The sequence below is a fragment of the Sceloporus occidentalis genome, unplaced genomic scaffold (genome assembly GCF_023333645.1).
Source record: "Sceloporus occidentalis isolate IW3139 unplaced genomic scaffold, rSceOcc1.0.p SCAF_6, whole genome shotgun sequence".
Lineage (NCBI taxonomy): Eukaryota > Metazoa > Chordata > Lepidosauria > Squamata > Phrynosomatidae > Sceloporus > Sceloporus occidentalis.
Genome location: NW_028316986.1, coordinates 40,541,075 through 40,568,703, shown reverse-complemented (window position 1 = coordinate 40,568,703; position 27,629 = coordinate 40,541,075). Strand labels below are relative to the sequence as shown.

At 42.6% G+C, this 27,629-nt stretch overlaps 1 protein-coding gene across 3 annotated transcripts in view; it reads right to left on the bottom strand.

The window, feature by feature from the left end:
* Nucleotides 1–406: 406 nt before the first annotated feature.
* Nucleotides 407–27,629, bottom strand: part of MIA3 (MIA SH3 domain ER export factor 3) — a 56,507-nt gene continuing 29,284 nt past the window's right edge. The window contains exons 8-29 of one of the 3 annotated variants that reach the window (XM_089529373.1): nt 26,399–26,420; nt 25,361–25,449; nt 25,099–25,176; nt 24,908–25,018; nt 24,024–24,095; nt 23,451–23,555; nt 22,048–22,170; nt 21,831–21,933; nt 21,249–21,304; nt 20,821–20,911; nt 17,066–17,204; nt 14,183–14,284; nt 14,045–14,105; nt 13,905–13,940; nt 13,626–13,693; nt 13,355–13,452; nt 13,125–13,247; nt 3,089–3,160; nt 2,917–2,993; nt 2,680–2,751; nt 1,929–2,067; nt 407–1,273 (exon numbers count right to left, since the gene is read on the bottom strand). In XM_089529373.1, coding sequence (XP_089385499.1) covers nt 954–1,273; nt 1,929–2,067; nt 2,680–2,751; nt 2,917–2,993; nt 3,089–3,160; nt 13,125–13,247; nt 13,355–13,452; nt 13,626–13,693; nt 13,905–13,940; nt 14,045–14,105; nt 14,183–14,284; nt 17,066–17,204; nt 20,821–20,911; nt 21,249–21,304; nt 21,831–21,933; nt 22,048–22,170; nt 23,451–23,555; nt 24,024–24,095; nt 24,908–25,018; nt 25,099–25,176; nt 25,361–25,449; nt 26,399–26,420 — 2,157 coding nt within the window. In that variant the 3' untranslated portion in view covers nt 407–953. Of the gene's footprint in view, nt 1,274–1,928; nt 2,068–2,679; nt 2,752–2,916; nt 2,994–3,088; nt 3,161–13,115; nt 13,248–13,354; nt 13,453–13,625; nt 13,694–13,904; nt 13,941–14,044; nt 14,106–14,182; nt 14,285–17,065; nt 17,205–20,820; nt 20,912–21,248; nt 21,305–21,830; nt 21,934–22,047; nt 22,171–23,450; nt 23,556–24,023; nt 24,096–24,907; nt 25,019–25,098; nt 25,177–25,360; nt 25,450–26,398; nt 26,421–27,629 lie in introns of all 3 variants that reach the window. The other 2 variants (XM_089529375.1, XM_089529374.1) reach the window with 2 other exon arrangements.

Here is a 27,629-nt window from a genome sequence, read left to right as displayed (position 1 = left end):
TTTGGTTCCAGGACCCTGCTGTGGATAACAAAATCCATGGATGCTTGAGTCCCATTAAATACAATGGCACATTAAAATGGCGTCTCTTATATAAAATGGCAAAAATCAAGGTTTGCCTTTTGGTATTTATATTTTTTTAAAAAAAATCAAGCTGTGGATGCTTGAAGCCATGGATAAGGAGGGCCAACTGTATGCTACTGTAAAGTAATTACCAAATTATTCAGTGTACAATAGAACCATTTCTGATTTGACTCAGCAGTTGAATCTGCTTTTCATAAGGTAGACAAGGTTTCATTATGTCTGTTGGAATTTTCTAAGCAAGAGCTCTCTAAATCACATCCTTTTGTACTCCTGTCTCATAAAAATCCACTAAGTCACTTACTAGACAAAATTTGTTCTTCAAATGTAGCAAAAAAGGATCTTACTCTCTTTATTAGTAGATGTGACCTTTGAGTACAGTGTAGTCTGCCTCTGGTCTTTCCACCAGATGTTTTTAAAAGATCTGCATTAGAACCCTTATGTAAACCACTTTTCTACAGTCACTGTAGGCTATAAAATGAAGGGGTAGCATTTCTTATTGAAGGTATTTCCACAGGAAATGTTCAGGTTATAATTTTGAAATCATTCACCAACTGGTTACATAAGGCTACATTAATTAAAAACTAACCACACAGGTATTTTTGTATATTGCACGTTGAGAGCTGTGGGTCGGCCACAGCTGTTGAAGCAGGCTTCAGAGTCATCACAAGAAAATTATAGTTGCATCCCAAGAGGATGAGCAAGTCCTGATTTAAAGGTGATCAAAATGCACATTGCTAGAGAAATTATTTCTGCAAAAAAAAAAAAAAAAGCTACACTGAAACCAAGTCTAAAGAAGAACCAGCTGGTCCTGCTGAAGCCACTGAAATCCTCACCACAGGAAACATGGTAGAGATCAGTTCAGAAATCCAAAGTCATGGTTTTTGTTCAGAATGATGTGCTGAGTCCCGTGAGCTAGCTGGGGAGGGAGGACAGGGAGGACCTCCTTGGTGGTCATTGGGTCCTGGAGGTGGCAAGTCTTTGACGGAGGAAGGGGGATAGTCCCTTAATCCTTGTGGAGGTAGCCGTGGACCTGGAAGAAAATCTCTTGGAGGAGGAGGCCGGAAAGGAGGTGGCCCACGGAGATATCCCCTGTGTTCAGGAGGATGAACTGGACCAGGTGGGAAGTCTCTCATTCCAAATGGAGGACCAGGTGGATAGTCTCTTGGAAGGGGTGGTGGAGGGCCACCACGTACTGGATGAAAAAGCAAGAAGAACAGTGAACTTTGTACTCAATTGAAAGCAAGTTATCCTAGATTCCTTTTGGCAGAAAAACAACAAGAGGTATGAAATCACATGGTTTTCAACAAGCTTTTATATGTACAGATGAGCGTTCAAAACCAGGCAATAACAACAATTCACTAGCAGAGAATGTAATGAATGTATTCTCTTGTCACTTCCCAGCTATAAATAGTGCATTCCTACTCTTGAAAAGCTATCCTAGTTATTCAAGTTATATTTAGCTGGGATAATTCAACAAACTAAACAAAATCCCATGTTTCTTCATTATCCAACCCTTAAAATTTCTTCAGGAGGCAGAAATACTAAAAACCAGAGACTTTTATGCATTAAAAGGGAAAGGGGGGGGGGGGGAATCTAGCAGCATCTTTGAGACTGATTGACCTGTTTTAGCATGAACTTATTTGGATATCAATCTATTTCTTCAGATGCTCTAGTAAGAGTCTCCCTCCTTTTTCTCTTTTATGTTGTAAGAGACTAACACAGCTATTTCTCTGAAAAATGGCCTTTAATGGGCAACTTAAGGATGAAAAAAAGATTTTGGAGCTGGCACTGCCATCAAAATTATTCACCAATTGTTTTTAGCACAATGTAATATACAGCAATCCTACCTAGAGGAAGGGGAGGAGGTCGAGGTCCATAGGATGCCCGAGGTGGGGGTCCAAATCGAACTGGAGGTGGCAAAGGTCCTGCGGATGTCATCATGGGACCCCCCGGGAAGGGTGGTGGGCCTTTAGGACCTATGTTAACCTGTACAAGATTGCAGTGTTAGCTTTATAGACACATCTGTGGAATTTCTGACTTAAAAGTACTTTGAAATGCAATGCTTGTTAGCTGTTGGATTTCCAAATTAAATTTCACTGCACACATTTTTCTTCTCCTTAATGTTATGGCTTCAAGCATCAAACAGGTCCCATCCTAAAAAGATCTTTCAGTTGTATTACAAACCTGAGCAACCTCAACTGTTAAAAATCTGAAATATTTCTACAAAAGAAATATTTGTATATTCCTTTAAAATAATAAGAAACCCAAACAGATAAGTAGCTTCACCACACAGAAAACAAGTACCCAAGGGATTATAAAAACTTCAAGAGTTAGAAACCACCATAGAGTTATTTTTCGCAAAGCAACTCATTTATGTTGTTCTGAAGGCAACTGGCTTTTCCAAAGGCAGTTATGAGATATTAGCTGTCCCAACAGTGCATGTTACAAATTAAGAAGCCAGAGAATGAGGGGTGCAATTTCAAATAAGCTTTGTAACACACATTTTGTGCAGAGACAGGAAGCACCATGCTCCTAACTTACACTCTCTCTCAAACCAGGGAGAAGCAAAAGCACCACTCCCAGCCTTTTCGTACTCACTGCAGTTGCTTCAGCAGATGAAGGCGGGGCATCAGAAACACAGGGGGCCTCATGCTCTTTGGGAGGGTTTTGCTTTTATTTTCCCCCCAGGAACATAAGGACAATGACATGACAGACAAAACAAAACATGAGACATAAGTAAAATATAATATGGCATACACAAAGGAGGTAATAAAGCAAAGATTCTGCCCAGTGTCATCTTCACAGAAGAAATGGAGCTCTGTACTCCTTACTTACCATTCCATCCAGGCCAGTAGAAGGAGAGGATGTTCTTGGCCCACAGTTAACTAGGGCTGCTACAGAAGGGCCAAGATCTAGAAAGAAGAGAGGGAAACAGTTTATTTTACACTGTTTTTGGAAGCGTTTGTACATTCTTTCAGTTACACAGCTGCAATCTTTGGTCTCTCACCTGGAGCAGACATTCTTCCAGATAGCTCAGGATGCCTTCTTGGGACTGGAGGGCCATCAACCAAAGCAGCATCTAAAGAAGGTTGAATGTAAACTTTGGTAAATAATAATTTTTGCAGCACAGTTTAGAGACTAGGATCATACTCTCTGTTTATTTATACACACACACACACACACACACACACACACACACACACACACACAGAAATATATATCCTCTTTAAAAAGAGTTGCTCAAAGTGGCTCACAAAATGGAAAAACAATCCATCAGTAAAAATTCAGTTACTACATTAAAACCAGCACTGAAAATCAAGAGCACACAGCCAAAACAACTGACCAATACATTTTAATCAAGCAACAGACTCAAAACAAGAATTAAAAGCTTATTTAAAGCCAAATGTCTTCTATTGCTTGTGGAACATCGAAGGACAGGTTGCATACCCATAACGGTATTTCTTCGAGTGGTCATCTGCGAATACATACAAATGGGTTGTACTGCGCCTGTGCAGTGCTGCTCGGAAAACTTCGAGAATCACTGGGCAAAGTTAACTTTGCAACTTTTTGGCAGTAGCTCCGCCCATCCCTTATAAGTCCCCTGCATTCCCACTCTTTCCCCAGTTCCGAATTTACACCGTGTGAGCGACATGAGAATGAGCCAATGAAGAGCAAGACACTGAGGGGAGGACGGGCGGGATTTGTATGTACTCGCAGATGACCACTCGAAGAAATACCGTTACAGGTATTTCCTTGTGGTCTCTGCAAATCATATAAATGGGTTGAGACTGACAAGCTTAGGTCAGTGGCGGAGGGAGTGTCATGACACCAAAGTAAGGTTCAAATAAAGCTGTGTTTATTACACAATAAAATCACTGAACCCAAGAACTGTGTCAATTGTATTCTGTACTTCAACAAATAGTACTTTAACCTGTTCAAGTAAAAGGCACATAATAACATATTAGGTCATGCAAGACCTATGTAAACCATGAGAATGCTGTAAACAAGCCAATTTTGGCAAAAAACATTAATTTCAAGAACATGTAAACAATGGAAATGCAGTGCAATCCATGTAAACCTGAAACCAACACTGCCCTTCCAAAGGCTGCGTCCCGTTTGGCCCTGGTGTCCAGCCTGTAATGTTTGATGAAAGTCAAAGGCTAGGACCAGACAGCAGCTTTACAGACATCCTCCAAGGGGACCCCAGTCAAGAATGCAGAGGATGCCACTACCACCCTAGTTGCATGAGACTGAACCCTGGCCGGGAGAGGCCTGCCCAATAGTTCATAGCAGAGATGGATGGTACCAGCCACCCACTTAGAAAGTCTCTGCGTTGACACAGGCAGTCCCTTCTTCGGTTCCAAGTAGCATTGAAAAAGTCTCTTGGAACGGCTTGAACCCGCAGTCCTGTCCAAATAGGCTAAAGCCCTCCAAACATCCAACGTATGCAGGCTATGTTCAGCATCAGTGGTAGGGTTTGAGGCTAGGGTTGGCAAAACAATGTCCTGGCACATGTGAAATGCAGACACCACCTTAGGCAAAAAGGTAATGTCGCTACGAAGGACAACCTTATCCCTATGGAACCTTAGGAAAGGCTGGTCCCTGCACAAGGCACAGAGTTCGCCCGCACGACGGGCAGAGGTGATGGCCAAAAGGAAGGTAGTCTTACAAGACAAGAGTCTCAAGTCAGTCGTGGCCATGGGTTCAAAGGGCTTGGATTGCAAGGCAGGCAGCACAGTGTCCAAGCTCCAAGCCGGTGTCGGTATCGAAGTCGGAGGATGAAGGTTGTTGCAACCTTTCAGGAAACTCTTTACAAAAGGGTCCCTGAAAAAAAGGTTTGCAATCAAAATGGAAATGGGAATAGATGGCAAAGAGGTAGCACTTGATGGAAGTGAGGCACAGCCCCGGATCCAAAAGTGCCATCAGAAACTCTAGCACCACAGGTGTCGTCACTTGGGATGGAAAGAGGCCAAAAACTTCTTCCATTTGGAAGCATAGGATTTCTTGGTGGCCGGTTTCTGGGCAGCCAAAATCACTGTCTGTACCGAGGTTACGAGTCTAGAGATGGATCCTCCACTCCACCAATGGCAGGTTGTTGACGTCTGGGTGTCGAACCCGACCGTCCTGGAGAGTGAGGCGGTCCAGATGGAACTCGAGGCGGAGAAAGTCCCTCCTGGATAGGTGGATCAGGGACGGAAACCACGGCTGTCTGGGCCACCAGGGAGTGATCAGGATGGCATCCGAGCAGTCCCTCGTCATTTTGGAGACCACTCTTGTGATCAGTGGAAATGGAGAGAAGGCGTAGAGCATCTCTCCTGACCAAGCGAAGTCGAACGGGTCTCCGAGGGAGTTCTCGTTGCGCGCCCGGGAGCAGAACTAGGGACAGTGGCTGTTGCGAGCGGTCGTGAAGAGGTCGATACAGGGGCCTCCCTACCGACTTTAGAGGTTGCAGACCATCTCGGGATGGAGCCTCCACTCGTGACAGATGGTGGAAGACCGTCGTTCTCTTCCCCTAGCAAGTGGATCGCTTGGAGAAGAATCCCTCTCGGGATGCACCATTCCCAGATCTGGAGCGTGATTGTCCAGCAGGGTCTGTGATCTGGTGCCTCCTTGTTTGTTGAGGTAATACATGACAGTGGTGTTGTCCGTCAACAATAGCACTACCTTGCCAGAGAGGCCCGCCTTGAAAGCCCTCAAGGCTTTCTCCACCACCAACATTTTGAGGGCGTTGATGAGGAGAGAGCGTTCGTGGAGGAACCACTTGTCCTTGATGAAGAGGTCTGACATGTGGGCGCCCCACCCTTCCATGGAAGTGTCCGTGGTCTGCGTGACTTGAGGCTGAGGAGGAGAAAAAGGCATGCCAATGCAGACGTTCCGGGAATCAAGCCACCATTGAAGGGAGCGGGCGACTGGCCTCAGGACAGTGAGCCACTTGGATGGTGAGTCCAATAGTGGGTCGAAGGCCGACAGGAACCATGACTGGAAGGGCCGAAACCGAAGTCTCACCCACGGAGTCACAAATGTCATCGAAGCCATGTGTCCTAGGGCTACCTGGACATCCCTGGTCCTCACTCATCTGTGAGCGAGGCAGGCCTTGACCGAAGAGCAGAGAGCGAGGAAGCGGTCCTGAGGGAGATAGGCGATGTAATCTTCGGAATCGAGGATGGTGCCTATGAACTTGATCCGACTGGAAGGAATGAGATGAGACTTGTTCAAGTTCACTACAAGTCCGAGAGTTGCCAGGAGCGACAGGGTGAACTCGACATCTCTCTGGAGCTCATCCACAGAAGGGGCTGCGAGGAGCCAGTCGTCCAGGTACAGGAAAACTCTGGAGCCATGCTGGTGGAGAAGCGCCACAATCAGGGCCATGCACTTGGTGAAGACCCTCGGAGCTGTGGAGAGGCCGAAGGGAAGGACGTTGTAGTGGTGCTTGTCAGGACCGACAGCAAAGGTCAGGAACCTCCGGTGACTCTCTCGAATCCCCACGTGGAAATAGGCATCCTTCAAGTCGATCGTCACAAACCATAGTCCCTGGTGCAGCAAGGGCAAGATAGAGGCAAGGGTTACCATACGGAATTGACGGTAGACCAAATAGGAGTTGAGGGATCTCAAGTCTAGAATTGGTCTAATGCTCCCGCTGGTCTTGGGAACAGTGAAGTACCTAGAGAAGAAACATCTAGGGGCTTCAGCAGGGTCAATGGGCGAGATTACACCCTTAGTCAAAAGAGTGCGTACTTCAACGAGAAGGGTGTCCGAGGAGGGTGGTAGAAACAATAGCTCCAGTTGGTGGGAGCTCTTCAAACTCGAGGGCATAACCCCTACAGACACTGTCAAGGACCCAAGAGTCGGAAGTCACTGAGGCCCAGATGTTATAGAAAGGCCTAAGGATATCACAAAAGGAGGTGGGGGGGGGGGCGACAGAGCATGCAGGCACCCTTCAAGACCTCTTCTTTCCCTGGTCAGTATCGTGACAGCTGTTTTTCCGGTACCGAGCAGGAGCCTGGCACTTGTCAGAAGAAGAGGAAGACTGGAAGGGTAGCGCTGTCTCTGGTGTACCTGCTGCTGGTAAGTGCAATCCTGCTGCAAAGACCGCTGTCATTGGCCCTACCACTGCCGCTTTTTAAAGTGAGCCTGAGAAGGAGTGGACATACCATGCTTCGTGGCCGCCACCTTCATTCTGTATTTGAAATTGAGGCGCTCATCTGTCTCCTTGTTGAAAAGGCCAGCATCGTCAAAGGCCATGTCCTCAATGGTGGACCGCCCCCGGATTCAAGTCTGTCGACCGGAGCCAGGCATGTCTTCTGAGTGTAAAGGCAGCCGCCATAGATTTCGCTGAGCAATCTGTGGAGTGGCGAGCACAGGTGATAAGCCAGCCCCCAATGGAGTGCCCATCTGCATCCTATCCTAATTTCGGAGAGGACTTGCTGGCAGTCATCAGGGACATCAAGGATGATGGGAGAAATCTTCTCCATGAAGCACTGGATGTAGGCTCCCATGCACGCATTATAATTGGCTACCTTGAGCCCCAGCACCAACACAGAATAGGCTTTCTTGGCCTCACGGTCGGCAGGCGATGTTGACATCTTCGGGGTGAGGGATTGCTGGGAGCCTTTGACGATTGCCGAGTTCTGTTTCAGGTGTGACAACAGCCAGGAACACTGGGAAGGCGAGATCCTATAGAGAGACTCGATCTTCCTAGAAGAAACAGACAGCGAGGCAGAGGTGTCCCAGGAGTGCTTAGCAATCCTCTCCAGTGACGGCAAGAGTGGAATGTATGGAGGTGTTGGAACCTTGCCATGGATCCGCTTCTCCACTGGGTTTGCGGCATCATCCTCAATGTGTGACAGCTGGAGATCAAGGGTGTTTGCCATCTTGATGACGTGCTCCGAAAATGAACGCACATCATCTGTAGGCAAAGAAGTACCTGGCTGGAAAAGTTCCTGGGGGGATTGAGGAACGACCTCATCGGAGGAGCAAAGATCAACCTGGGACACATGAGAACCTTCGACATCGGATCTGGAATCGGTGTCGAGGACGGCCTGAGTTGAAGAATGATGAGTCTGGGTAGCAGCCGCTACAGAAGGGAGAGGCCTGGAAACCAGTGCGAGTGCCGGTACTGTTGGTGGGGGAGTGGCCTTGCACGGTGGAGGAGTGGTTGCGTGCATTGGTGACACGGTGGAATGCATTGGCGGTACCGTGGAAGAAGTAGACTTCGCCACTGATGGCAAAGTGGGCCTAGGCATTGGAGGCACAGTGGTTCTCGGTCCAGCTGACTGTGGACCACTTCACGACTGACAGCAAGGAGGTACCTGTCAGTCTCACTGTTGTAGAAGTAGTCCGAATCCTCATGGTGATGGACATCGGCCTCATGAACTTGAACCCGAGGAACCGGGGTTGGGGAATGGCGATGAGGTGACCAAGAGGTAGAACGGCAACGAGGTGACTGAGAGGTGGAGACGTCTTCATCATCAGAAGGCTGATGAAAGGCCACCATGGCTGGCAGGGAAGAGGTCGGGACCGACGCTGGCATTGAACGAGCCCGGGAAGAGTCGTGTCCCAACAGTACTGACTCAGTCTGTATAGGTACCAAGGGAGTTTCGAGATGCTTTGAGGAGGGCTGAGAGCCGTCTGGAGTCTTGGTGAGAGACTTTTTATGAGAGGAGCTGTAACGTGTCTTGGAATGGGCCTTCTTTTGGGAGGAGCCTTGAGCGGAGGAGTCTTCCAAATCCAGCACCTTCTTCGGGGAGCCCAAAGGAGAACCATCTCCCGCATCTGAGGGCTGGTGTCTCTTTTTCAACAAGGATTTCAAGCTTGGATCCACTAGGGAGCTCTTATCCTTGCCATAATCTGAGTCCTTGGTGGAGCTCGAGTCCTTAGACTTGGTCTTGTCCTTTTTGGAGGACTTAGACCTCGAACTCGTCTTGCGAGCTCCCTCGGTTCCACCGCCCTTCCCAGGGGCTGTGATGGTGGCACTCGGCTCAGTGGTGGAGCTCTGGGCCACAGGGCGAGCAGCAGCCAGTATCGACTCCGAGGCAGCAGGTGCCGAAGCGGAGTGCAGAGGCCTTCTGGTAGAGGGCGGCCAACAGGCAGAATCGCGGTTCTTCCTGGCCTGAGGAGTCAGCGACTTACACAAGGCACAAGCCTTGGTGTTGTGGGCTTCCCTGAGGGACAGAAGACTAGATGAATGGGGGTCTTGATCGGGAATCTTAACCCTGCAGACGTCGCACTTTTTAAACGGTGCCGGTGACATCGTGAGCCAAATCAAAATCCAGAGGCGAGGTCGGTAAAGATGGACAGAATGGTCAACAATACATTGGGGGTGTGTGTATCAGATCAAGAGTGGTCAAACGGTCCGATAGTAAAAAGTCCAGTGAAACAAGCAAGAGAAGCAGAAGTGAAGTTCCGGAGCAGCTAACGCGGCAGAAAGAAGGAACTGGGGAAAGAGCAGAAACGGAGGGGACTTATAAGGGATGGGCAGAGCTACCGTCAAAAAGCTGCAAAGTTAACTTTGTCCAGTGATTCCAGAAGTTTTCCGAGCAGCACTGCGCAGGCGCAGTACAACCCATTTGTATGATTCGCAGAGACCACGAAGAAGAAAGAAAAATATACTGATTTCCTGAAAAAGGGAATTCCATACGCAGGTCACAGACACAAAGAAAAATCTTTTTCCACTTAATTTAGTAACAACATTTTCAATGTTGGACTGAGGCCAGAGAGACCGAGATTCAAGTACACATTGTGCAGTGATATCTTTATGCGACCAATTAACAGTAAAAAATAAAACCCTGTAGCTTCTTCATCAGGCAAAATCATCTAGGGGCAGTGTGGAGGCAGGTGAGTGAGTCAGTATCAGAAGGACTGCATTTTGTCTGAGGTTGTTTAAGGTGCTTGGGGGAGGGCTGATCCAGATAGAATGTTAGGCCACATACATTTATGGCTCTGAAGGGAGTGGAAACTAAGGCAATAAAATAAAATAAAAATGTCTTTCTCAATTGGTGGCAACAAAGCACCTCCTTTTAAAAGCTGAAAATGAGAGACTCAGGACAGAGACAGAATGCAGAGAGTCTGTTAATAAGCCTCTGCATTGTCAAATCTGGAGATCAATTTAGGCACTAACAAAGGCCTAAATCCTATTGTTAGCCCTCACTACAGTCAACCCACTGAATCAATGGGATTTACCTATGTGTTGATTCACCATTCAACAATTGATTCAGGGAGTCTACTTTAGTTGTGATTAACCAAGTAGATGCCAGCCAAAACCTAACAAAGGGAACCAAATTAAGAATGCTTTGCCTTGCACTGGAAGGAAGAATCCACAGAAAAGTCCTAGCATTCAGTCCATTTCTTCTAGGACTCATCTTTGTTTCTGCATCAACCTTCCCTCAAGGCTGTTGTATACAAAGCCACTCTGATAGCCTTTAGGGCTGAAGGGCGGGGTACAAATACCATAAATAAATAACATGCAGACTCTCATACCATTACATTTCCTCCTCTACATAATTTTTTACCACCTTTGCTTGACAAATATTTATTTATTTCATTTGTATGCCACTTTTCTCCCAGAAGGGACCCAAGGCCAGTATGTATCAAATTATGAAGAAGGCAGTAGGTATCAAATGCAATGTGGTATATTTTGTGCCTTTTGGTTGGTCTACTAAAAATATAACCACAACGTACTTTGGATTTTGTTTTATGATGAACACAATTACATACAGACAGAAGGCTGCTCGGTAAGTTTAGGCCAATTACTCATTTTCTGATTAAACTGCCTCCTATGTTTGTTAAGTGGATAATATGGGGAGGATGAGAGACCATGCATCACACTTAGAATACCATATATACTCGACTATAAGTTGACAAATTTTTGCCCAAAAAGTGACCCCCCAAAACCCTGGGTAGACTTATATATGGGGGAATATGGTAATAGGCTTGCCCCGCAAGCTTCTTCCGCAGCCCAGCTGTCTCCTGAAGGGACAGCTGGGCTGGGGAAAGTCCAGGATGCAAACGCTTGCTCCCTCCTTTTCCCCAGTTCCTGTGTCTTGCAGAGGATGGAGGACACTAGGATTGGGGGGAATCCTGGGAGCAAACGCTTGCTCCCTCCGTTTCTCCAGTCCCTGTGTCCTCTGAAGGGATTGTCGAGCTGCAGAATAATAATAATAATAATAATACGTTTTATTTATAGACCGCTATTCCGCAATGATCATAGCGGTGTACAATAAAAATTGCAATACAAAATTAGCCCCTACCCACCCCCTCACTCCCTCCAGGCTGGACGATGACAGTTGGCCGTGGAGGGAGGGCTCTGTCCCTTCAGGGCGGTCCCGATGGTGTTGGACCCGCCCCCTCACTCCCTCCAGGCTGGACGATGACAGTTGGCCGTGGAGGGAGGGCTCTGTCCCTTCAGGGCGGTCCCGATGGTGTTAGACCCGCCCCCTCACTCCCTCCAGGCTGGACGATGACAGTTGGCTGTGGAGGGAGGGCTCTGTCCGTTCAGGGCGGTCCCGATGGTGTAGGACCCGCCCCCTCACTCCCTCCAGGCTTGACGATGACAGTTGGCCGTGGAGGGAGGGCTCTGTCCCTTCAGGGCTGTCCTGATGGTGTTGGACCCGCCCCCTCACTGTCCCTTCAGGGCGGTCCCAATGGTGTAGGACCTGCCCCCTCACTCCCTCCAGGCTGGACGATGACAGTTGGCCGTGGAGGGAGGGCTCTGTCCCTTCAGGGTGGTCCCGATGGTGTAGGAAGAGGAGGAAGAGTGAGCGCTAGGCTCTGAAATTTCCTCCCCAGCTCAACTGTCTCCCAAAGGGCCAGCCAGGCTGCAGAGGGGAAGGAAGAGTACTGAGACCCAAATTATACCCTTGACATATCTGGGGGTCATATCAAAAGCCCTGATTTTGGCCCCAAAACCTGTCCTCGAGTTATACATGGCGTTGACTTATACACAAATGTATATGGTAATAATGAAATATATGTCTAGGCTTATAGACTTAAAAATTATCTTAATAATTCTAGCAAGGAAATAGCAGCATATTATAACATTTGGGGTTACTGACTTACAGCATATAGATAAAAGTCAGTCAAAGATCAAAATTACCAAAATCAATGGAACAGAAAAAGGTATATCACCTCTTAGGCTGTAAACCAATGGCTTAAGACACAGTATTAAATAATATGGCTACCTTCATTTTCTTTTTAAATTCTTCATCCATAAAAGGAAAATAATGGATGCAGATGGGTATATTTAACTATCAAATTTAAATGACACATGCATAACTGAAAGAACACTTTGAAAGTTTAATACATATGCAACTCTTTACTTTAAATTCCTACATTTCCAACAATTTTCTTGGCTGCTTTACAACTTAAGAGCACACACAGTACAGTATTCAAATGGCAATAGTCTTTGTAGGGTATGAGCTGCATTTTTCTTAACTAGTAGCTGTTTGTATTACTTCTGGTCAGGAACAAAGTAATAATGATTTACTTCATCACTGAATGATCAATCTACTGCTAAGTGATAATACAAATTAATGCCAAATAACTCATTACAGCCACTTCCAACATACACAAAGAGGTGATAGCAGGTACAAATCAAAGCAATATTAATTTGTGAATAAACCAATGAAATGTACCAACTGTGTCTCTTCATCAAACAAATTTACACCACAGGTGGAACTGATTTTGCTTTTCCCTACAGCTTCCTCCCACTCCCCTCCTAACTTTCTAAAGCAATAGTTTCCAAACTTTGGTCCTCCTGATGTTTTGGACTTAAGCTCCCAGAATTATTGACGGCCACTCTGCCTGGGGCTTTTGGGAGTTAAAGTCCAAAACACCCGGAGGACAAAGTTTGGAAACCACTGCTCTCAAGAACTGGAAGACCCAATGGAGTAGATGGGAGGGAGTGCAGAAAGAAAAAGAAGAAGGAGAGTCCTGTTGTCCAATTATAAATGCACTCTTGGGATGTGGATGTTGCCAGTGATTTAGATGAATTTCTTGTAGCAATGTAACTTCAGGAGGGGGAAAAATTAGTTTCTTACTAAGTTCACCTCTTGACCCATCCCTTGGATTGGCAGAAAGGGGTCGTCCAGGGGTTTCCATCATCAGCGGGGGTGAAGGAGCTCCACCACTTACGGGTGAAGGCCCGAAAGATCCATCTCGACTTAATGGACCTGTAATTTAGTAGGAATAATGCACAGTCAATTATGTAACACTTATTTCCTCTTCAAAAAGATCAGCCTGGTACTCCAATGCACTAGTAAAGGATTAGCATATTTACCTCTGCGAGGGGGGACTTGATGGTCTGGCCAGCCTGCAGTTGGCTTCACGATTACTGGTCTCTGAAGTGCAGCTATTTTTTGATTCACTTCAATTAGCCTAGTTAAAAATATTTTTTGTAATGTTAAGCTCAAAATGCTATAATATTTGTACTATACAGTGCTGAAGGAACTTGTCTCATAAAAGGACATATTCATAAACTATATGTCTCTAAATATTGCCTGATACTGATATTTAAAATACTTCTAATTACACAGAGGAAACATGCTTACTTTTGCCTCAGGTTGACACCTTCCCTTTTTTCTTCAACTAGTGCCCTCTCTGCAGAACGTGCTATGAGCTATAAGAGGAAAAATTGTATACGTTAGGTACTATTAGGAAAATATACATTCATTTATAAGATTGACTACTACTGCTTTGCTAACAATATTCTATTCTACTCCAGTATATAAGGAGAGCTTACGCAAAAATAAATGCAATGACGCAATATACTTGAAATCTAGAATGTAGTAAAACAAGCCGACAAACAAACAACCCCCCCAGAACCTTACCCAATTGTCATGAGCCTTCTTTTCATGTGCAGCAATCTTCAAACATTGAGGGGAGAGGAAAAAAAAGAATTTTAATTTCCATACTAGCTCCTATTTCCCATCTACCTTTCTTGGAATAATCTCTTGGGATAGCAGCACACCTGATTTTTGTAAGACCGCTCTGTTTTTTGCAATTCTTCTTCCATTTCCTGAATTCTCTGTCTGTCAAAGAGGTTGAGAGATTAATTCTGCTCATAATCCAAACACAAAAATCATAATTTTTCACATGTTATAATTACTTGTAAACTTTCACTTCTTCAACAGCAAGGATTGCTTTTTCGTCTGCAGCAGTCAGTTTCTGCTCCTTCTCTTGCCGCTCATACTCTTCCTGTGTCAACTTCCTAGGAGAGAACAGGAGGCTATATAATTAATAAAAGAAAGAGAAGCTCAATAGGGAACAGTCAATAGTCAATCACAAATTAGGAAAGCATATCAAAGGGGTGGGATAAAAGAACTGGCTAGGGAAAAGTCAAGGGGTCCTCAGAAAAAGGTATGACAGGGTTGTCCTTCAACATGTTAACGTAAGCAGGAGTGGCCAAAGTGAAGCCTGTTGACAGCATGGGACAACCTCAAAATTTTCAAAGCATAAGCCCTGAAAGCCCACAGGGGCAAATTTTCAGGCAAAATTTTGCCCCCAAACCAGCCTAAATCTTCCAAAACCAACTAAAAATGGAGCAATTTGTTTTCCCTAGTCCACCAAACCTCCCAAAAACACATCTAAAAAGGAAAAATATATATATATACTGAAAACCAGTCAAAGTGGCAGCTGAAAGTGATGCTGCATCACTTCAGGTGCATCAAAACATGCCAGTGAGGCTCCATCAGGTGGTCACAGGGAAGAAAAATGGCCCCCACCCCATGCACAGTTCCCCAGCCCTGATACAAGAAGTGGGGGTACATCACTTTCATCAGTACATAGAACACTTCTACCCCAAGAGAAGCGTACAGAATCCTAGGGAAAAGCTAACTTAAAACAAACTAAATGGAAAGTGATGTGTGTGACTCAGCTCACTGGCAGAAAGTGTAAACATCCAAAAAACCAAAAAAACTGAATTACCATTTCAAGCCCATTACATGCTTGATATCACATTCAACCCAGATTTTAGCTCTGTTAGCATATTTACTGCTTAAACAAACTTGGGGACAAACTGAGCAACATTTCTTCACTATGTCACCCTTTTATTGATACTACTACTTTTTCTTCTCAAGTTATAATGTGTTTGGAAACCAGAAGAGTACAGAAACAACAGTATTTCTGGAAACCTTTCGAACAAACTTATATGATGTAATCCAACATGAAAACACATGGAGTACACCAAAACAGTGATCTGCAATACAATCAAACTAAAGGAATCTCAAGTGCATTTTTAAAACTATCTTTCAAATGTGTTTCTAAAGTTTTTTCTAACTTGCCTGACTAGCCCTGTAGTTTTATTTCATTGGTCCTGTGAGATTTTAAGGATGTTTTGTTGTGTTTTATAATGTTTATTATTATTTAGTACATGTCTCCAAAAATATGATTCAAGGAAAAAGAAATCATATGTTAAAAAAATTATTTCCCCCCCTCTAAGGAGCAACTAAGAAAACTGGGACATTATTCCACTTCTGCCTCCCTCAACTATTCATATAAAGATCACTCTCACTCTGAATGTTAGAGCCAGAACAACGACTACTATTACTACTACTATTGGCGTGCCTATTTCCAGGAAACAATCTGAACCCTGTATAGAATAGAGACTAGTAAGTGCACTTTTTTTTACGCGGGGACCTGTTCCAGACTCCCCCATGTAAAACAAAAAACACCTATGCTCGAGCCCCATTTAAATGAATGGGGCTTGTGCACATGGCTGTGGGACAGTGTGTGTGCGCCACGGATGCGCGCCCCATTCGTCCCAATGGGACACATCACCTCTTCCTCCCCACGCAGCTTACAGCATATACTGAAAGCTGGGAAAAGTGCGCCCGCGTATAACGCGGGCACACTGTACAGAGAGGAGATGCAGGCATACACATAAATACAACTCCTCAAATCCTCACATGCTCACTAATTAGTGAAGGACTTTGTAAGTACATTTGGCTGAATATGCCTACAGAGCTCTCCCAGTCAGGAACCTTTATGAAGCTGAGCACATTCAGTCATGCGAAACTAGAAGGCAGTAAGACATGGCTTCTGTATGTGCCCAGATCTCCTTCTTACTACATGAATACCAATAGTTCCACAATCAAGATGTCATAAGCGCATAGACTTAGCATGTAAAGTTTACAACACTGCTGCAATGCTATTTGATATTTCAAAATAAATGCATAACTGACCAATTTTATTTCTTGATCAGGAAGCAGGTTTTAATAGTTATTACAGTTATTACTGTAATTATACACTGCTACTGATAAAACATATGATGAAGAGAGTTCAGAAGATCAAGGAAACTTCTACCTCTGCAACTAATTATAGATAATATTCAGCAAAAGTAACAAAATAAATTATTTCTTACTGATTTCTAATGTTCCTTCATGTGGTAGTGGTTTAAGCATTAGACTATGACTCTGGAGACCATGGTTCAAATCCTCGCTCAGCCATGGAAATTTATTACATGATCTTGGGCAATCACACACTCTCAGCCTCAGAAGGTGGCAAAGGCAGACCTCCTCTGAACAAATCTTGCCAAGAGAACCCCATGATAGGGTCACCATAAGTTGGAAACAGCCCGAAGATACAGAACAACAATATTCTTTCAGGTACTGGCACAATAATAAAGTATCAAAGGCCAGTTGCTGAAATTGAAGAAAGCGGTGCCTTTCAATTACAGAAGTACTCAAATTGACCTTGTGTTCGGTGTAATATGGCTGAAATACAGGTTTCTTAATTAGGAGCAGTGATACTTTAATGAGGAAGCTTTCCTAAGATACCAAACACCTAACCTGAGACTAAATGTAGCTCCAATGCTAAGCAGAGCTAGGATTTGGACCATATCTCCATGAAGGATCAGACAGTAGCTGATATTATCTGTGAGCCTTTTACAGGAAGCCTTTTAGGGGTAGCCTTTCACAAGATTAGAATGGCTGTGGTAATCTTGTAACATCCCTTAGGGTGCTGGCTCTTTTTAAAAAACTTCAGTACTTACTTTTGAAGTGCCATCTCTTTCTGCTGATAAAGTTCATTGAGAATCTCTACTTTTTGTTGCAGAGTTTTACATTCACTTTCTAGCTGTGATTTTGCAGTCTGTAAGGAACAGGACTCATGCTCCAGCTTCTTGATTTGCTCTGCAATAAAACAAATCCATATGGAATCCCATCTGTGACAACAAAGCTCTGATATTTCTTAGCTGAACTGGATGGTGACAAAGACAGTGAATTACTTAAGGAACCGGGTAATTTGCAGACCAGCTTCTGCGACAGAAGGGAGTTTTAAAATTTTCTGGCATTAAACATCATGAATGAAACTACGTGTGAAAGGGATCTAGGAGTCCAAGTAGACCACAAGTTGAACATGAGTGAACAGTGTGATGCGGCAGCTAAAAAGGCCAATGCTATTTTAGGCTGCATCAATAGAAGTATAGTGTCTAGATCAAGAGAAGTAATAGTGCCACTGTATTCTGCTCTGGTCAGGCCCCACCTAGAATACTGTGTCCAGTTCTGGGCACCACAATTCAGAAAGGACATTGAGAAACTGGAGCGTGTCCAAAGGAGGGCGACAAAAATGGTGAAGGGTCTGGAAACCATGCCCTATGAGGAACGACTTAGGGAGCTGGGGATGTTTAGCCTGGAGAAAAGAAGGTTAAGAGGTGATATGATAGCCCTGTTTAAATATTTGAAAGGATGTCATATTGAAGAGGGAGCAAGCTTGTTCTCTGCTGCTCCAGAGAACAGGACCCGGAACAATGGATGCAAGCTACAGGAAAAGAGATTCCACCTGAACATTAGGAGGAACTTCCTGACAGTAAGGGCTGTTCGACAGTGGAATGCACTCCCTCGGAGGATGATAGAGTCTCCTTCCTTGGAGGTCTTTAAACAGAGGCTGGATGGCCATCTGTCAGGGATGCTTTGATTTGGATTTCCTGCATGGCAGGGGGTTGGACTGGATGGCCCTAGTGATCTCTTCCAACTCTATGATTCTATCAGATGGAGCAGGCCAGTGACTGGGAAGAAGTTTCAAGAGTAATGGATCCTCTGGGACATGGAACCCACAGGGATAAAAGGATAAAAGGATGAGGGAAAATAAGGAGAGAATCAGAGAAAGACTCTAAAGTGAAGAAATAAGGAGTTTAATGCAAATTTAACAAAAATTTGTCCAATTTAAGACCAGGAGATGCTGTAAGCTTCAGAATGAAGGGCAAAGGAACACAAGAGATGCTAATTAGGAGATAAAGTGGCTTGAAGAAACAGGGCTGAATAGGCAAAGACTTAACAAAAAAGAGAATGACCTGATAGCACAATATAATATGAAGTATAATGTGGTGTAGAAGATGAGTCACTAAAAAAGTAGAATTGGAAAACTGTACACAGCATCGCTTTTGGGGGTCTTATGCATAATTGACAATATGGAAATGAACAGCCAAATGACGATTTCAAAACTGAGATGTGGGAGCCTGAGGACACAGGAGAGTCTAGAGTCAAGATAATGTCACTTACAGAGTAACTGACTTATCTAGAGTCAAGGTAATGTCACTTACAGCTTTGACTGCCACTGAAGCACTATGAACTGGTAAGGGAGAAACAGGGGCCAAAAAACAGGATGGAAAGGATACATTTCACATATTGATGTGAAATAGCCAGTCAATCCTTTGTCTCAGGCTTCTAACTATTATTAATTTATTGAATTTATATTGTGCCTTTCTCCTGGCAGTTTACAATACTTTAAAACCAAAATTCAGCTAATATCTTATTCTAAAAAATTAAAAACAAATAACAATTCTATTTAAAAAGCACAACATTACAAACTTAAAACACATTTGAAACATAACTGAAAAGATAAAAGTACAGCACAACACTTTCAAACACCCTTTTGCAAAATCAAAGGCTTACCTAAATAAAAAGGTCTTTGTCTGCTGGCACTAAAAGAACATGGACATCCAACCAGACCTCTCATGACAAGGAGTCCCATAGCCTGGGAGCAACCACTGAGAAGACTCCTTCCCATATTGTCATCCAATGTGACTGTGGTGGGACTGAGAGACAGCCCCTCACATAGATCTTAAAGCTTGAGCTGGCTCATATAGGCAGATAGTCTTTTAGTCTTGGCCCAAGCCACATAGGGCCTTTAAGGTCATAACCAGCACCTTGAATTCTGATAAGAAAGGGACCAGTAGCCAGTTAATCTGTTTCAAATGGAGAGTTACACGATACCTGAAACTAGCTACAATGAGCAGCCTGGCTGCAGCATTCTCAATACACTGATGTTTCCAGACAGTTTTCAAAGGCAGGCCCACATATAGTGTGTTGCAGTAATCCAAACTGGATGCAATCAAGGCAAGTGTCACCATAGCCAGATCTGACATTTCCAGGAACAGGCACAGCCAGCACACTACTTTTTTCTTCAAAAATGCCAGGCAGGCCACCTCCAAAACCTGGGCATCTAGGTTTAAGTCTGAGATTAGGAGTACACCCAAGCTGCAAACCTGAAATTTCAGTGGGTGTATAAGTCAGTGGTTCTAGATAACACAGGGGAAGCTGAATCCCTATCTTCTGACTGACCAGGAACACTTCTGTTTTGTCTGGATTATGTTTTAATTTGTTCACCCTTGCCCACTCCATTATTGACAGCAGACACCAATTTATTCCAGAAACAACTTCCGTGGAGTTAGATGGGAAGAGGAGGCAGACTTGGGTGTCATCTAAAACTGATGACGCTGAACCCCAAAACTCCAGATAAACTCTCCTAGCAATTTCACATGGATATTAAACAGAATGGGGGATAAAAGACCCCACAGACCAATGGCCCGAGTGTCAAAGAGGCACCCCCAGCACCACCTTCTCAGTCTGTCCCTCCAAGAAGAATTGGAATCACTGTAGAACAGTGCTCCCAAGTCCCAGAAAGACAGCCCAGGACACCATGGTTGATGGTACCAAAAGCCACGGACAGATCCAAGAGAACCAACAAGGACACATCCCCCAGTCTAGTTCCTGGTGTAAGGCATCCACTAAGCAAACCAAAGCTTTCTCTATGCCATAGTTATGCCTAATGCCAGTCTGAAATGGGTGTCTAGATAATCACTCTTATCCAGGAACTGCTAGAGCTAGGAGCTCACCATACACTCTAGAGCCTTGTCCAAGAAATGTATACTGTATTTGGGACAAGCTGATAATTCTCCGTATGGTGGAGGTCCATCCCAAGAACAACTTCACCACAGCCTTTTTAGGCAGGATCAAAACATTCAGGAAAGATATGAACCCAGTATGCCTATGGCGGCCCCATATCTCCAAGGACCCTGTCCACATCCTGAAGTTACATGGACTGAAATGCATCCAATAATACAGGACAAACAGGAGCCAAGCTTACATTTACCAAACCAGTATGAACTACAGTATCCAAGTTAGTGTAGATCCAATCAATTCTATCCACAATGTGTTGTGTAAATTCTTCGCAATGAGCTGTGCAATGGTTTATGTGCTGCTCTTCTGGGGCACAGCATAAAATGTCCCTGACCACTCGAGACAGCACTGTGCACATTCTATGGTAGCAAAGAAGAAATAATTCTTTACTGCCACTGCTGACACAGCACAGGCCTTCCAACAGTTCTAGCCTGTGTTCAGTTGGACCAGCTCCAAGTCTTCTAACAACATTATAAGGAATGGAAACAGGAACCAGATTAATTGCTAAACCACCGCAGTGGTTCCTTTACAGAACATTTCATTCCCAATGTATTTCTTTGCCACACACCTTCTAATTCATGCCTTGATGCTACTTCATCATTTAGCTTGGAACGTAAATTATCTCTTTCTTCTTCAATGATAGATAATGTTGTTTTTACCTGCAAAAGGGAAACAAAATGCAAGTGAAACACAAATAGGCCAAACTTGTTCCATGGGTAAAAACAATGTGCCAGAAGCACCACTTCTGAAATAACGGGGAAATGGGGTATATTGTGCAACCAGCTCACAGATGCTATATTTCTCCATTTTAAGGTGAGCAGGAAGGGGGGGGGGGGAGTGGAACTTCTTTTAGTCAGCAAATAGCTGGGGGTGGAAAGCCTTTTTTGGTCTGGAAAAGAAGATAGGTGATCCACGGGGGGGGGGGGGGGGGCGGCTTTGGACGCTCTATAGCTGCACTCAGATTCATGTTACATTTGATAAATTGAAGTCTCATACCCTTGAAACATCCATCATCTGCTTAATTTGATTCTTCATCTTTTCATTCCTGGTATCTAGAAGAATGAAAAAATGTCATTGTTTTTAATATTCAAACATTTTTTAAAATATTGACTGTATCAAGGCTTCATGGTTTATTTCTTAGACTTGCACAAATCAAAGGATTTTCAACATTTTTTAAAAAAAAATAAATATTCATTAGAAACTGCTAATGAATACATGACTAATCCAAGAAAGCAAGTCTCACTACAGCAATCCAAACCAGTTATTTATCTTATAAATTATTTACATTATGGATAATTCCCTACCCACAACTCAAGAAATTTATCTAGCATAAGGTAAGATGCACTCCATAAATTGTGACACTTATGACTAGGCCTTGTGTTACGAATATCTATTCCATTCAAATTCCTTTTTGCTTCTTGAGTGATGTAACACACCCTACCAAAGACAGTATAACCCACCATCATTTATTTCCATAACTGTTCTAAAAAGATTCTCTCAGTTTTTGCTTCCTCAAAATTGAGTATTTAGATAGTTATCACACTCACAGATCTGTTCTGTTATCCAGTATTTTAGTACCTGATATCTCTCCATTGGCCAGATCATTTCCTTCATCCCTCTTGCCTTCTGACTCAGAATCTGCATCAAGCTGCTTCAGTTGCATAATGCAGTTAGTTAAAACCTAAAACAGTAGTGAAAAACAAACTGAAATCAAGATACCTGCCAAGGCACACTAATATTTGGTGCAATAGTTCAGTCACAGAATATAGATGAAAATACTTAGAAGTGAACTTACTTCAATTTCATTTTCCTTGTAGGCAAGTGCTTCTTCAATGTCTTTCTGAGACTTGTGATACATCTTTATCTGTTCACTGAGCTCAGCATGCCTCTCACTCCAGCCTTCTGCTTCTTGTAACAACTGAAAAATAAGTACATATCACTATTACTAACATGACATACATCCAGATAAAACTTCAGGTTTAAACTACACTTTAGTGGCTAGATGGACAATATGCCTAAAAGGATATGACTTAAGTTAGTCTTCTTGTCCCTTAAATACTAACTGTAGACTCTCTCCACTTCCCCACCAAAAAGTTGCCATTCTTTCTTTTTAAAAGGCATCCATTTGCTCACTCAAATAATGGAGGTGAGAATGATAGTATTTGCATACCAGCTGATAACAGTAACACCACTAAGCTGCTGTTTTAAATATATACCTAGCCAAGAAAGGGCTGAACCAAAGGTTCTATCTTCTATATCATGCCAACATAATACTAACACTGTTAGGAAGCCACAGAAACATTTCTCAAAAACTGTAGTCATTTCTTCACTATCATCAAATTACCAAATTTCATAAATAAACCAATTTTTTTCCACTGCAGCAAGCATTAGGCCAAGACTTCTCCCAATATCTTTGGATCTGGCACTTTTCCTATGTACTTGTTAGTAAGCTATCCTGGGCAAAACTGACCTCCCAGATGTAATGCTGTACATAGGAAGAAAGTTAATTGCTGCTGAAAGGTAGGTGGGAGGGGACTGCTCCTCTTGCTGATCATGGAGTCATGATATTATCAAGTTTCATTCTTGCAAAAGACCTGGCACTGGGCCTTTTTGAGCTGGTCAGCATATTAGCATTTGTTTTGGACTGGGCTTCCAATAACTAGATTTAAACATGATAAAAGCAGGATAATGTCTGAAAGGGTCAAACACATGTGGAGTAGTACTAAAATACAAGTTCTTGCTCCCTGTGAGTAAAGTTATGTAAAGGTAGGAGGTACAAACCAATTACCAACTTAGCTCCAAATGATATATTTACTATCCCTGTTTGTACTTTTCCTTTAACCTTTGGACCCACCATTACCCCTGAACTTCACCTAGGCTTTGTCACAGCTAAATGCTCATCACAACCACTGGACTTCTTCAGCAATGCCCATCTGCTGTCCAGTTCTCCTTACAGCTTGTGCCTCCCATCTTTATTTGTAGAAAGGTAGAGTCAGAACTTTCTACAAATACAAATGGGAGGGACAAACTGCAGGGATAATTGGATAGCATATGGGCAGATATTAAGAACACTTGAGGTAATGTTTGTGATGACTTAACTTGTGATGATCTTCAACACACCTAATATGGTGACTAATATATTTTGAAGGCAAAGGTTAATTTAAGAACAGTAAGTTATTCACTCAACACAGAACTCACTTGCTCCTTACTCTTCTTGAGCCTTGCATTCTCTTCTTGCACACGACGGAGGTCAGATTTCACTTTTTCTTCACTTAATTTAGCCTCATTAAGTGCTATCTGCACCTAAAAATATCAGTGATTTGCATCTTAAACTTCAAATCATGTTAGTCAAAACTATATAAAAACATACAAGAATTTTATTTGCTAGCATTTTTAATGTTTAGATTGGGATGAGCAATTGCAGTGGGTGGGGGGCAATTTTCCCTGCATGAGCTAGAAAACATAAGGAAGGGAAGGAGGGAAAAGAGAAAGTAACTGGAAATTCAGTTTTCAAAGATAGGGGCTTTTGAATATGAAACAGTGTATGGTGAACTGTGACCTGAAGGCTCCAGAAGTGGAAATTCACTTCTTTTGTCACATAAAATCAAGAATCCAAAGGAGCCAGGGAAGGTCAGGGCCAGAAAGAAACCCTTGGGCACTGCAGGAAGCTTCTAGTCCTCATTTTGCACACCCTGATTTAGATCTGGATTTCCATTATCTTTATAGCTCAGATGTAAAAATACTTTTGTATTCAAGATTCAGATACTTTACCTCAGAGAGCTCTACCGAATGCAATGTGATGGTTTCTTGCAACTTCTCCAAAGATTTCTGTGCTTCTATGATCTGTGAAATAGAAAGGAAAATGTATGCTGTCTTCAAAATGTGATCAATCTGAGTTACTCTAACCAATCCTGAGTCCTCCAGATGACTTGTACTACAACCTCAATCAGCTCCAGCCATCATAACCAATAGTTGGACATGATGGGAGATATGGTTCAAGATTGCCTATGCTGATTTAACACCTGCTCTGCCAAGATGTGTATGTCAAAAAACCACTGGATAGGTCAGCCATCCTTGAGGTTAATAGAAACCCACACAACTTGAACAATTCATAACAAGAAGTTAAAACTGAACTACAGATTGCTAAAAGTAGCTTATTTCATAAATAGATTCCTTAGCTTCTTGAAGAAAGGAGGAGCTCAGCAGTGATACCAGAACAAGTGGTGTGGTGGGGTGACAGGAATACGAAGAGTGCAACAATGGTGGCAGGAAGGCAAAAGAAGTTTTTCCCATTAGTCTCTGGATAGAAAGGCAGTCTTCCCAGAGCACTTACCCAGAAGCCAGGCATTAAAGAAATAGGCTGTTTGGGAGCCAGCAGTTTCCTCTCTGGATAGTGATAAGAGTGTATAACTGTGCAACACCTCTCAAAAAGTGCACTGTGCTGGCATACTGGGCCATAATGCACCACCATGTCACCATACTGTACCGACAGAGTTTAAGCCTACACATTTACTATGAACTATCTTTCCCAGCCAGGTAAAATCTGGAGCTATTCATTTGTTCTTAGAACCAGGACCCATAGCAGATAAACATTTTCCTGCAATAAAGACCAACCAGCTCCTCAAAATCATGAGTAAATAGGACAAAATACTTACTTGTTCCTGTTTTCTTGAGCTGTGCTCTCTCTCCATTTCTAGCATGGTGTTTAAGTTTTTCACTCTGTCATCTAGAAGATTATTTGTTTCTTTAAGCCCCTTGACTGTGTCCTACAACAGGTAATAACAAGAAGTTAATTTTGTCTAAATATCATAGTCTCTTTGGGGAAGTGGTAGTCTATATTCCATACCTTAAGCCCTGCAGCTTCATCTGAGAGATTTGTGTTTTGTTTCTGAGCCTCTTTTACAGACTCCTTTTCCTCTTTTATCTGGTTAAAAAAGAAACACAAAAAAGAAGTAAAAACGTTAGGAGCTATTTTCAATATTACAAGATGTAATCTCCCCCTTCAAAGCTCTAATAGAAATGAGAGGCAATACATGCATTTTCAATTATATAAACAGTGATTTAAATGTTTATTTTCAGAAGGCAAGGACATACAGACAGTACAATACCTTCTGATCATATTCCGACATCTTTTCCAACATTTCAGTCTTTTCCTTGAGAAGGGTCTTAATTTTTTCTACAAGTTGTTTTTCTGTCACTTGAAAAAAGAACATCAATGACAAATATGAAACCATTTCTTATAGAGTTGGGCTACTTTGATAACCCTTATGTATTACAAGTACATCCACAACTACAAAAGAAGAATTTTTAGTAAAGTGCCCCAGCAGTGACATCCACTACTGAATGGTAGTGAGCTTGAAATCAAGGTATCACTAAACTCAAGTTGTTAACTATGACATGTATGTCGCAGTAACAAAGTGTGCAGCAGAGAAGGCTCTTCCTGCTCTGGAGTACAGAAAGGTGCTCCTCATACTGAAAGGTGCCACATCAACATTTCAGTGGAAAGGTGAAGATATCAAAGACACAGTTGTGTTAAGTCTGGAAATGTATGCTCTCTTCAAAATTTGATCAAGGCAAAGGAATCTTGTAGCACCTTTGAGACTAACTGACATAAAGAAGCTGGTAGCATGAGCTTTCATGGACATCTGAGGAAGTAGGCGCAAGTCAATGAGAGCTCATGCTACAATCTTCTTTCTTTCAATTTGTCTCAAAAGTGCTACAAGATCCCTTTACAAGGTTAAGATGTGACACTCAGAATATGCCTTGGAAAGTGTGAGGCAAAGAGACAACTTAAAAGTTTGCATATCAGCAAGGACTCATCAGGCTTCCTCTTCGCAGTGCAGCCACCCAATCACTGGAAAGCCTTTGCTAAGACTTGGAATCCTCCCAAGTGACATGAAACACAGCAAAACAACATGCAGTCAGATATTAAAGTCCTTGTGTGAGCAGGGAAAGGCCTGAGAGGATTGTACAGGGGTCTTTAGATTCCAACATACATGAAATATAGTGTTCCAAGAAGAGCAAGGTGCCCAAATGATTTCTTACACAAATATTAACCTATGTTATTAACTGCTCTAAAAACATTAGGCAAGCACTTCTCCCAAAATTATTCAAAGGACATAGACCCAAAAAAATTAAAATCATACCTTGATACATTCTACTTTTTACCTATAAACAGAAAGAGAAAGGGGAAAAGATGTTGTTGTTATAAGATGGTTATAAGTAAACCATTTATTTGGCTTTACTTTATAGGACTATCACAACATGTATTACTTCCAATGCAGGTATCAAGTGACATTACACAAGCAAGCTTAAAGCAAATTCTAATAAAAGCTTCTGAGGTCATTGTCCTACTTCAAAAGCAGGCCAAAGGTTTGTTTACTCCGCCTCTATGTATGTAGAATTAATTCAACTACACTTCAAAACAGAAATAAAAGATTATATCTATCAAAATACATGAGATTAATAGTTCTCCTCAGCACAACTAATTTAAATTAACAATCTACCCTGAATCTGGAGAGGTTAAGTAAACACCCATAATTTTACTCAGACAATTTTAAGATTAGTTGCCCGTCATGATATTTTCATATTAGCTTGTTGTACTACCAAGGGCTTTCAATGATAAAATACAAATGTGTTTTTAGCACATCATGGCATTCCCAGACCCTTTTTGTGACATTAATTTACTTTATAAATAGTAGATGGATCATTTCAGTTATATGTTTATGGTGATGCCAATTTTTGTTCTCTAATAAGATATAAAAGTTTCCTAAACTTTCATTAAAAGGACCTAGAAAAGAATCCGCAAGCTAATGAACAAAGCAGTCCCATGAGTGTCTACTGAGAAGTCTTACTGAGGAAATGAAGCTCAATGAAGCTTGTACCCAGGTAAACAGGTATAGGACTGTAATAATAAATAAATGAATAAATAAATAATTTTTAAAAAATTTATACCTCGCTTTTTGTAATAAAATAATCAAAGCAGCTTACAGTATTAAAACATTCTACTTTGCATTACAATATCCCCCCTAAAAAGAATTAAAGAAGTGCATTAAAATAAACCATTAATATTATTACATCAATGCTGGATAGAATAGTAAGATGATGCCTAGTATATGGGAGTAATCATTTTATGGCTGAGTACTTATCCAGGGAAGGCCTGTTTACCATAATCTTTAAAAACCTGATCAGCTTACTTATTAGTAGACACATAGAGGATTGCTCTCCAAAACATCTAAAATGCAGTATGCAGATTTGCACTATGCAAAAAATAAAATAAAATAAAATAAAATATTTTACTTATTTGATTTATACCCCACTTTTTTCCACCAGGGACTTACAATAAGTTCTATCAAAACATAACTGAAACAATTATCC